Source organism: Engraulis encrasicolus, chromosome 3 (genome assembly GCF_034702125.1).
Source record: "Engraulis encrasicolus isolate BLACKSEA-1 chromosome 3, IST_EnEncr_1.0, whole genome shotgun sequence".
Classification (NCBI taxonomy): Eukaryota; Metazoa; Chordata; class Actinopteri; order Clupeiformes; family Engraulidae; genus Engraulis; species Engraulis encrasicolus.
The window spans coordinates 33,564,377-33,576,876 of record NC_085859.1 but is presented as its reverse complement, the minus strand read 5'-3'; the positions used below and the strand labels follow the sequence as shown (position 1 = coordinate 33,576,876).

The 12,500-nt window shown below is 44.6% G+C and overlaps 1 protein-coding gene across 1 annotated transcript in view; it reads right to left on the bottom strand.

Annotated features, from left to right (window-relative positions):
• sv2ca (synaptic vesicle glycoprotein 2Ca) overlaps window positions 1–12,500 on the bottom strand; it is an 88,445-nt gene that overhangs the window by 65,635 nt on the left and 10,310 nt on the right. Inside the window, exon 2 of the mRNA XM_063194441.1 lies at window positions 9,393–10,211. Coding sequence (XP_063050511.1) covers window positions 9,393–9,999 — 607 coding nt within the window. The 5' untranslated portion in view covers window positions 10,000–10,211. The remainder of the gene's footprint in view (window positions 1–9,392; window positions 10,212–12,500) is intronic.

Genomic DNA, 12,500 nt, shown 5'->3' with positions numbered 1-12,500 from the left:
CGCATTGGATTGCATCGCCGAATCGATTATCGTTGACACCACGATGTGCGATACTTGGATGTCAGGATACACTCCCAAATTAGTTTCAAATACTCCCATTCAATTCATTCAATACAGCATGTCTATTTTTAATCGCCCCCCACCCCCCGACAATATGAATACAGTGATAACAGCAAAACACATTCATACTGTATTGTATACTTCTGTACACTGTATCCTGTTGGAATGACAGTATGTGAGTATCACAGTTAGCGCATGTTAACCTCAGTAAAGGCAGGGCGTTCAGAGACTTAGAAACCACAGCTTGGAAAAACCTAAAAGGCGAGTGTATGTAACACTAGTTTATTTCCAAAAGTTATGCTACCCATTTTGAAAAGTTATATTTTTCAGGAATATTTTCCACCAATATCCAATTATAGTAAAACTTTATTTTAGGGATACATCTATAAGCACTAATACATACAATGTTAATGCCTGCATAAGTAACTTGTAAGGCATGTACTAAGCAAACGCTAAGGCCTACTAGGTCCTTACTAAGGTTAAATTGGTAATAAATCCCTTATTGTGCATGAACAAGACATTTGCGAATACCGGTACATGCCTAAAAAATGTTTGATTTTGCTTTGTACATGCCTTACAAGTTACTTATACAGGAGCATTGTATGTATTAGTGCTAATAGATGTATCCCTAAAAAAAAAAGTGTTACCCAAAGTACTCATTGTGACTTATAGAAACATAGCCTACACTTTTCATACATGTATGTCTGCTATACAGTCAAAGACAGCTTTGGACATTGACACTTTGGAGATGGAGATTTAATGTTTAATGTGAATTAAATGTTATTTAATTATTTTGTAAACATTCATGAAAAAATATGTTGTATTACATCCGTCTCAATAGTCTTTTTGACATGGACATGGACTGTCTGCTCATTGATCTGAGCATTTCTGGGCGAGGTTTGCCAGAGAAAACTCTGAAGACAAATTTTGTGCAGACAGAAAAAAAAACAAATTTTGATGTTTTACAACTTCAATCAGAAGAACTGCAGAGCCAAACTTGGGAAGAGTGTAATTGAGCACGTGTTTTTTTGTGTCGTCGGTCAAGAGCTGGCCTTTTGAGTCCAAATTAGATCCTCTTATCGTACGCTTTATCTCCTCTCATCGCTCCTCATCACAGACTAAAATCATTATCAATCTGCCTCCGTCACTCCCGAAATGTCAAACAATTAAGGAAACTGATTCATTCACGAGCACAATCTTGTCTGACACACAAGGTGCCGGTGGGCCGGTAACTGCAATCACTCAGCACTACAGCAAGAGCACACAGAGGAAATGAAAACCTTTAGAACTTGACACCAAGAGCAAAAAAATGATGATGCCTTCAAAGCCAAGTTGAAAGCTTCTCTAATTTTGAACATGTTGACCTCCAAAATGTATGCACCCATTTATGTTCATGTACCCATTATAACAGAGGTGGGCAAACTCAGGCCCGGGGCCACATGCGGCACGCTGAGCCATTTCATGTGGCCCGCAGAGCCTTTACAAGAAAGAATACAAATACAAGTACAAATTCATATGGTCCCTCTTAAAATGGCTACCTAAAACAGGGGGCTTGTGAACTTAAGATTAACCAAGTACATTGCTACATCTTAATGCTTTTCATTACAATGTGCAGGAATGACATAGCTGACAATTTACGTTAGCATAAACTATTTTTCATTATTGACATGGGCAAGTTGCCTGCAACATCTGGCCCTTCGGTCAATATTCTAGACCCAATGCAGCCCTTGAGCCAAAATAATTGCCCACCCCTATTATTATACAGCAATATACGTACGCAATAGCGCACAATATCCGTCCACCTGTTCCACAATTGTTAGCCTGGTTCTCACTGACGGTGCGTGTGTGTAGCTCTGGAGCCCCCTGGTGGAGAGCTACACACACTTGCGTCTGATAGCGCTGGTTTTAACATGCTCTTATCGAGTAGAAAATAGATGCAGCATTTATTGCTTAAATATCAATGGCAGCTCGCATCGATGAATCACAGGACAGATTATATACTATATTGACTCTTAAGAGGTAAACAGAACATGTTTTTGGAGGGATTTGTTGGTGGTGAGTAGCAATAAATGCACCATTTATTTTCTAACTCGAGAACAGCATGCTAACTGCAGTGCTTCCAGACATAGTTTGTGTACACAAACGCAACGTCTGTGATAACCAGGCTACACAATTGTCAGGCAAACAACAAAAATCTGCACAAGTGTGCCAAGTGTGCCTCCAGCACCTTTAAACAAAGGCATGAATACACACAGGCTCAAGCTGCTGTCATTGGTGTGAATTTGTGAGACATTGCATCATGACAATGGCAGTCTATGTGGTCACTGGGTCATCAGGGGTTGGACTTCAGTCACATAGAGTAGGCATATAAGTGATTGTAAGGGGCGTCATGAATTGCATCATAGGGTTGTGGATATCCTTTCATTTTTGTGTGACTCTTGCTCTCATTCTCTTGAATGCGCCCTCAGCCTCTTTCGTCATGTGCCCGCTTTTTTGTCTGTCTGTCTGACTGCCTGCCTGCCTGTCCGTCTGCCTGCGTGTCTGTCTCTCTCGCTCTCTCTTTTTCTCTCTCACTCTGTGTGTTCTTTCCATCATGCGTAACTCTGATTCATTTTGGTTATCTATATCATTACCTACCCCTCTCTCCTTTCATTCACCCGTATACACCCATATACAGTACACCCCCATCCCCACCCATACACCCACCATCCACCACCACCACCCCCCACTGCCCGCCCGCCTGCCATGCTAGATTCCTATAGGATCCTGTTAGCCGCTAATTCAATTTCGTAATTCAATCAGTGTTTTAGTCATCCATCCCATTCAAATCCCTATCGCTCCGCCGTAATGCTGTTACGTCTGACGTTCGCTTGTTTTCCTTGTCGCCCATGTCCCTCTCCTCCCTTGTTTCTTCTCTCTCTCTCTCTCTCTCTCTCTCTCTCTCTCTCTCTCTCTCTCTCTCTCCCTCTCGTTATTTCTGCTCTGCCACTGGGCAGCACTGGGGGTGAGGAGAAGTTTGGCATGCCAGCAGTCCAGTATACACACACTGCAATGAGGCAGAAGTGTGTGTGTGTGTGTGTGTGTGTGTGTGTGTGTGTGTGTGTGTGTGTGTGTGTGTGTGTGTGTGTGTGTGTGTGTGTGTGTGTGTGTGTGTGTGTGTGCATGTGTGTGTGTGTCTGTGTGTCTGTGACATGAATTAATTACTTCTAACAAATGGGAATAAATCATGATATGGGACATTAAGTGTAAAAGCTTTCTGATGGAGAAAAAAAATGCAAGAGTCGTGATCATTTTGTTAAAATTGCTTGCGGTAACAGATATGCATTTAGTTAGGCACCGAAAATAGCCAACGGAACAAAAAAACAACACAGATGACAAAAAGCCTTTTCCTAATCTCTCCGTTCTTCCATATGGATGGTGATGGAGTTCCTACTGTATCTGCACCTGGGCAAAAGGCAGCCTTGTGCCAGAAGGATTTTCTTTTTTATTTGTGTTTGGGCATTTTAGCTTTTCATTAGATATGCCAGAGAGGAGAGGCAGGAAAGGTGGGAGAGAAAATGGTGGGCTAGGGTTGGGAGATGACTGAAGCCGGACTGGGTCCTGGGTCCCCATGGGCATGCAAGCCTTTATATGACTCTTTTCCACTAGTTTTCTGGTAGGCCTACAGCTCGACACAGCGCAACTCGTCCGCCACTGTTTGCTCTTCCATTGAGCCGTGTCCTGCACAATCAAAAAGCGAAAAAGTGGCGGCCGAGTCGCACTGGGCCGAGCTGTGGGATTACCAGAAAACCGGCAGTGGAAAAGAGGCAATAGGGCGCTGCAGCAACCCCCAGCCACAGTAAAATTTGATCATTCCTTCTACAAAAGCATGGTAAATCATAAGCATACCTCTGCAAAACAATTGGTGGAAAAAACAATCTTGTGTTCTTATTGTTGATTAAAGCGCCATTCTGGTTTAGACATTGCAACTGTAAAAATGCACAGAAGCCACCAGAGCAATGCAGAGCAGCTTAATCTTTTCAGACAAGAAAATATTGGCCAGCTAAAAAACATCTGCATAAAATTATACCTCTCGTTCTCTTTCTGTCTTTGTTTCTCTCTCTCTCTCTCTCTCTCTCTCTCTCTCTCTCTCTCTCTCTCTCTCTCTGCTACCATTCTCTATATCAGGAGGCAAAACATTTCAAAGTTACTTTTTAAGACTTTTAGAGTCAAGTCAATAACATTCATTTAATTCAGAAAGACTACTTTGAAGCTAAAGACAAATAAAATCCAAGTGAGTGTACAGTCTGAATCACTTCAATCACACAGCAGTTCTGCAGAAACACCTCTGTGGCTGCTTTCCTGGTTCAAAGCCAGCCAGCTTTGTTCTTTATTTCTTTCTTTCTTTCTTTCTTTCTTTCTTTCTTTCTTTCTCTTCTTCTTCTTCTTCTTCTTCTTCTTCTTCTTCTTCTTCTTCTTCTTCTTCTTCTTCTTCTTCTTCTTCTACCTCCATGGTACTTCCTGTTCCTCAAAATGAGCCACATCTCAGCGGGATCTCTTCACGCCAGAGCCATAATTGAGCATAGAGAGCAGAAAAGGCAGGCGGAGGGCAATTAGGCAAGGTCATATTAATCACACAGCACTTGTGATTAGCCACGTTCCCATCCCCGCGCTCATCCCATCAAGGTAAAACACGAGACGCACAGGCCAGCCCAAGGCCCCTCGCCTGCCAATATGCCAGCCCAAAAGTCAACCACTTTGCTGGACATGCTGTACACTCGTGGTTAACATAACGCCCTATCTGCAGCTTCTGGGCCCTACTGTAAAATAGATTTTTTTGAGGAATGTTCTAGAAACAGGGCTCTAATTTAACTTTTTACATCACCAACCAAAATGGCTGGTAGATTTTAATCTTACTAGCCTAACACACACTTAATAATGGGTCAAAGTGACTAGTAAGGTGGTGTTTTCTACCAGCCAAACTGAAATTTCACCAGCATTTGGCCGGTTGGCTGGTGGTAATCTAGAGGCCTGTCTAGAAACATCAGGAAGTTCCATAAGCAGCTGCACAATACACTTCACCATTTTAGATTGAAGTGGAACAGGGAAAGTACAATTGAAGAGTTCAGATGCAAAACCCCCTAAGTGCCTTTTCAGAAAATAATCTTAATTCATTTTTATTTAATACAAAACTATCAAAATTGCACTTTTTTTTTTTATTTATGTAATATAACTATTTATATGTATTATCAAGTAAATGAATGTAAACCAAACCAACAACGGGTTTCTCTAAAAATATAGAAGTGCAGGTCTTCACAAATGGAGTTAGGGGGTTTTGCATATGAACTCTTCAATTTTAGAACACAAATTGACAGTTCACTGATGCATCTCTTTACTTATAGGTGAATGAGCAATTCAGGTCAATATGTTGATTTTACTGAATTTGGTTCAGTTTTACTGAAACATTTCCTGTTCCTCAACTCCGTTCCTAAAAGTCTGCCCAGAGGTCTACCACAAAATAACAACACTGTTCCACAGCCATGGGATATTCTCTCCAGCTCCAGCAACATTCTGCAACACTGTGACAAGCAATGTTTTCGACTAATGAACATCAAATTAAGGAAACAACTAACTCCCATAACCACAGACAACAGGGATACAACAAGAAAGACCAGGCAAATATGTTAATGGAGCATTAAAAGAGTTTGTTGTCCTCATATTAATTATGCTGAAAGTAACCACAGGCAAAAGTCTTTAAGGTCTATCTGTACGTGCCCATGTGATTTTAATGGGTAGCTTAATTGAAAAATACAAAAGAAAAGAACAGTTGTCTAAAAAAAAAGGATTTGGAAAGGCTGTGAGAGTAGCTTCTGGTCTGTTTTCGGTGACAGAAGTCTGAAATTAAAGAAATAAATAAAAAGAAAAAGGAAAAAAGATTGAAAAGAAGTGGCTGATATTTCTCTTGAGTCATGCTTGTGAATTCGGAGTGCTTGGTGTTCAGTGGAGCGACAGAGTGGGTGGGTGGCAGGGAGAGAGGGATGAGGCGTGTCTCTCCACTCCTCTCCTCTCCTCTCCTCTCCTCTCCTCTCCTCTCCTCTCCCGCTCCTCTCCTCTCCTCTCCTCTCCTCTCCTCTCCTCTTCGCTCCTCTCCGCTACGCTATGCTCTGCTTGTAGCGCACACACATGGGGGTAAGCTGCTGCTGATGACACCATCAGCCAGAACAAAAGCAACAATTCCCTGCAGGACCTATTAAGACAGATGGAGTGAAGGAAGGAGGAAGGGGGGAAAAGGAAGTGAAGGGACCGAGACAGAACGATAGAGCGACAAGAAGGAGAGAAAAAAGTATGATGTGAAGAGAGGGAGCGAGTGAAGGAAAAGGAAAGGGGTGGTGGTGGTGGTGGGGGGCGGGGGGGAAGAGGCAACGTGAGGGAAAAGAAAGAGTGAGTGAGAGAGAGAGCAAAAAAAGGAAAGAGTGAGAGAGTGTGCAAAGGAAAGAGAGAGAGAGAGAGAGAGAGAGAGAGAGAGAGAGAGAGAGAGAGAGAGAGAGAGAGAGAGAGAAAGAGAGAGAGAGAGAGAGAGATTGAGGCTGGGAGAAGATTGAGACGGAACTTGGGGAATGGATCTCATGCTTGTGAGCAGCATACAACAGAAAGCCCCGCACTCTTTTCAGCAAGCCTGTTCTCTTTTCTTACTCCTCTTTTCTTTCTTCCTTTACTTATTTTTTCTCCACTCATTCCTCCACCACGCTTCACTCGTGACAAACTGGAAAGAGGGGGAGGATGGGAGGATGGGAGGATGAGTGGACGGTTAGAGAGAGAGAGAGAGAGCGAGAGATGAGCAGCAGTTACAATGTCGCTGGCTTGTATTTTGTCATGCTTTTCTTTTCTTTCATGCCGGCTTACATGTGGCGGCCAATCAGAATCGGAACCTGAACCCCCCCAACACAGACACACACACACACACACACACACACACACACACACACACACAGGGCCGGATAAAGATAGACTGGGGCCCCTAGGCTACAGGTAGCCGCGGGCCCCCCGGAGGGCATATTTCACGACGACATCACATAGACAGTGTCATAATTGCAAAATAGGAATTAAGGATAACATGTCTGCCAGCTCTGGAGATGAGTTGACATTACAGATTCATTTTTCAACAGAGCATCTTGTCACAATTTTGAAATTTTTGACTTTTGGCCAATCGGGGGCCCCCTGGCAGGTGGGGTGGCCCTAGTCTGCAGTCATATCTAGCCTGTGCGTTAATCCAGCCCTGCCTCCACACCCCCCATCCCCCACTGCCCCACTAGTCTATCTGGTGGCCCAAGAGAGGCCAGGGGAGTAGGCAAGCCAGCGGTGCAGTGCAGCGCGGAGTGGAGAGGAGTGGGAGTGGGGCGGGACAGCCACGTGCGATTATGTCTTAAAAGCCCCCTGACAGAGTAGAGAAGGGAGGACAAAGGGAGAGGGAGGCGGCATGAAAGAGGTGGAAGCAGAGCGTGGCAAAAAGCGAAGCATGGCACATGATGCCCCGCAGGCTCCCTCAGGACCGACCGGGGCTTTGCATAAAAGGACCAGTGAGGGAGAGAGAGAGGGGTGGGGGGTGGGGGGATGGGTACTTTTTGGAAATATAAATGAGTACATATGTACTATTAGGTCATATTGCATTTTTCGAAAGTAGTTAAAATGAGAAAAAAAACAATATAAAGAATAATATATGACAATAATACAGTATATGAGAAAAATAATAATAAAAAAGTTCAGAGAGAGAGAGAGCGTGAGAGAACGCGAGAGAGAGAGAGAGAGAGAGAGAGAGAGAGAGAGAGAGAGAGAGAGAGAGAGAGAGAGACAGAGAGACAGAGAGAGACAGAGAGAGACAGAGAGAGACAGAGAGAGACTGAGAGGGAGAAGGGGGCTGAAGAGACGAGGGAAAGAGCAAGGCACTGGTGGTCTTAATTCATTTATACTATGTAAGTCTGTGTTACATCAGTTTAATACTCTCTGATTTGAGGCTAGTTTGATGAAATGATTGGCCTCTCTCCCACAACCCAACCTTCAGCCTCCATGTCTGCTTTTCATCCACATATCCTGCCACTGCTCCTAGCATGAGCAGATTATTAGTCAACCTTTACAAAACTCTACACTTTCAATAATAACAAAAACAAAAAAAGACTGTCCATGTAATTATTGTAAAAATAGGGTAAAAATCTTTATACAAATTTATGAATGTAATTACATACGGTAATGTGATAGTGGCGGGTAAATCTCAATGCTCATTCACTGCTGGGTTAATATTACTTTTAATATCAAAATAACATTAATATTATATTGACTGATATAGAGTTGATCTTATGCATGATTATATAACTGCAGTAAATGCAGCGATCTCACACCCAGACTTTGTTCATGCAGACATTCCCACGCAATTTGTATTATTTGTGTACACTTCCCTCCTCCATGCTCTTTCAATACTGGACACTTTTCACACTTTGGTAGTTCCACCTTGGCTGGCAAACCAGATTATAAATGAAAGATGGTCTGTCACAAAGACATGGAAGCAAGAGTTAGGCCAATGACCTACGTGTTCCATTTTGAACAAAGATGGTGGCTCCTGAAGCCTTTGACACACAGATCACAATTGACATAGTTCCAAAATAGTTCCAGGAAGTGACGGAAAGTGCAGTAAAGGAAAATGTCACTCATTATAATTTATTTTTCTAGATCACCTTTGCTTGTTATGCAGTGGTTCCGTGTTAGACTGTAGCGAAAAGAAAGCCGATACAAGCCAATTTTCATCTTGGAATTTTCTAGCCTTGATGTTTTTTTGTTTCGTTAAACTCCCCCCTCTCCCCCTTCCACTATGACCAAAGTAAGCACCACCACAGCACCACCACATCCTTTACACAAGGTGCCCCCCCTGAACACAAGAATTAGATGCTATTAGGCTTCAAAACATTCATGAGCCTGAAGCTGCACCACACAGGGTCAATGTTGCACTACGCAGCATCCGGCATCAATGATTTTTAAAAACCAGAACACAAAAATGTAAAGCAAAAAAAACCTTACCTAGCCAGCTGGTCTTGGAGTTGGGAACACACATGTCAGCGTCTGAACTGGGACTACACAAGCCCTTACCTGCCTATTTGATGCTCTCACATTGTATCTCATGCTGACTTAATGTTTGTTAAAATATAGCTTAATACCTGCTGTATAATATCAGTTAGCTCTCACCTAGCCAGCCAGTCTCTGCGCAGAACACTACAAGCCCAGCCTTATTGTTTATGCTATATTCAGTTATGTTGTTTATTAAAGTAGCACAATGTAAAACGTTCTTAGTCGTAAAATGCTCTTACCTAGCCAGCCGGTCTTGGAGTCGGGCACGCACATGTCCGTCTCAGCGCTGGGCAGCACGAAGCCCACGACGAAGACCTCCACGCCGTCGGACATGAGCGCCAGGCCCAGCGTGAAGAAGAGCTGCCACTGGAAGCGGCCGTGGCCGCACTCCTGGATGATCAGCTCGTACTGCTGCGCCAGCTCCTCCTCGTCCGCCTGCCTCTCCGTCTCCAGCTCCCGCCGGTCCTTCACGCTGTCCGACACCTGCTGCCCGAGGGCCACGTGCCCGTCCCGAGCCCCCTTGCCACCGGCGCCGCCGGCGTCTTTGGGGATGCCCTGGTACTCGCCCTCGTAGATCTCGTCCTCGTCGTCGTGGCCCTCGGTGGCGTCGCTGGAGCCCTCGTCGTCGTTGGCCGGGCGCTCCGCGTGGTGGTGGTAGTTGCCCTGGTGATGCTGCGTGTACTCGTCATCCTCCTCGTCCTGGAAGCGGCTGTAGTTGCGCATGGCGTACTCGTCCGTGGCGCGGTCCACCACCTTGCCGACCTTCTTGGTGGCGTGGCGCTTGGCCTCCTTGGCCAGGTCCTTGGCGCCCCTCACCAGGGAAGTCCTGTTGTCCACGTCCTCCATGTTTGGGCTTTTTAAAATGTATTTAAGGGCCTTGAGGGGCCTCACCACCCAGAGAGAAAGAGATATAGATAGGGGGGCTGCTGAAGCCAGGTAGGGGGTCACTCCACCAGTCCACCACACACTCCTTCCTCCTCACACGCTACACCCCAGGTAGTCTGGCAGTCACCACTCGAAACTCCCACCAAGCCCTGCTGTGACAATCATCCAGGAACCTGTGAGAGGGGAGAGAGAGAGAGGGGGGGGACAGACAGCTGTGTTGAAGAGAGGCTGTTTTGATCAGTGATACAGCACCAAGGCTGTGAGTTGATGGAGGTTTTACACTCAAAGCGAGTTCAGGCTGACTGAGAACCGTGAGAGCCGTTGCTCGTTCCCGCACCTAATCTTGAACCGGCTGGCGTCTTCACGCCTCAAGTCTCAGCGTTCAGGAACCGGAAAGCTGGTTAGACGACAGCAGCCTCATCCGAGTAACACATGATAACATACAGAAAAGAGTCCAGTATATAAACGCGGAGGATTTGAAGTTTAAGTGATACTGTGCCATGTTTTGGAATATCACACCTCCCCTTGAGTTAAATGATTGGGTTTTACCTTTCTCCTGTACTTTCAACCATTCTCAGAGTATGGCAGTGCTAGCAATTACCATTGAATCGTATGAGACCAATTGGCGGCTAGCTGGTTTCATTGGATTCAATGTTTATGGTTAGCTTGGAGGTAAAATTTGCACTGCCATAGTCAGAAAACGTCTGGAAGTACAGGCGAAAGGTCAGACTCAATCATTTAACTCAAGGGGAGGTGTAATGTGAGCTTATTTCCAAAAATGGCACTTTACTATGGAAGGCAACTGATGCGGTAACAGGCACCAGCACGGTTCTGGTCGGCCTGAAAACAATATCAGAGTAATCAGAGACTTGTTATCAGACACTCCTGTTTAATACAGAGAACATACAATTAGACCACTCACTTTGAGCACTTTTTATATTCTTTATCACCTAAAATACTATTTTCAAGCACTATTACAGCAACACAACATTATTCAAGAGGCCCATTACTGTGTATATTTTTTACACAACACAAATGTACATTCTATTTACACCGTTCATTTAATCAGCTCGCCTTACACCTCTCACAGAACAGCTGAACTGTAATCTATGTTGTCAGTGTTCGATAGCGACTCAAGATATCTAAATTATCTTCCCCCGGGTGAGGTCAATTGTTCCTCCTCTCTGCATTTTCTTTCTGCCACAGAGACAGAGCAGGGGGCACCCGAAAAAGAACAAGAACAAAAAAAAAGAAAAGAAAAAACTGCTGAGTCATGGCTCATTCGAAGGAAATCCAATTGAAGTGTGCAGAGGGGGAGCTAGCTAATAAACAACCCTCAGTGCTAAATCAATTTGTCTTTTACTGTAATAGAACAGATGGTTTGAAGCATGGCCGGCCACGCAAGACCGAGGCGAGGGGGGGGACTCATCCTTACAAGCCATGCATGCAATTCACTGATGACTGGCTCACCACCACCCCCCACACCCTTCAATTTATTGCTGCTCTGCAGTGACCTTACCACCCTCTAGTACCCCCCCCCCCTCCCCCTTTCTTATCTATCCCGTTTCAGGAATGTTATGTAGAGTGCCAAAGGTCATAGGTCAGCTCGGATGAAAAAGGGGTCTGTCCTTTTAAGACACTCATATCACCCTTTCTCTTTGAATTTTGGATTTTGGGGTTGGCAAAAGGGCGCACTTGCCATCTGTAGTAACTAAAACGTGTGTCTGAGTGTACCTCAAAAATACACAAAATCTTACAATCACACTGACTACACACACGTGCACACGCACGCACGCACGCACGCACAAACACACACACACACACACACACACACACACACACACACACACACACACACACACACACACACACACACACACACACACACACACACACACACACACACACACACACACACACATACTTTTTAGTTTTACCAGTAACAACACGATCATTCAAGAAGAGTTAGGTTAATGGGGACACATAATGGATAATTATACACATGCACACACACACACACACACACACACACACACACACACACACACACACACACACACACACACACACACACACACACACACACACACACACACACACACACACACACACACACTCCAAAACACGCGTGGGGCCTCTAAACATCTCTTTAACACTAACTCCTCTGTGGCCATAATTGCTGAGTACCGTAGTAACAGTAGCTACAAGGAGAAAGGAAGGACAACAACAACAAAGAGGCCGGAATGAGGAGAAGCACAGAGAGGTAGGCTACTACTAAATATCTATATTCGCTAAGTGAGCTATTTAAAACCTGAGTGCCCTTCAAAACAGTAAACACGCACGCAGCACCTTCAAGAATGCCAACAATAAAAACAATATTGATAATAATAATATCCATCGGAGCACCATCATGGCTCAGTGATCTAAGGAACCTCACCATTACACCAGGAGCCAGGGTTCGA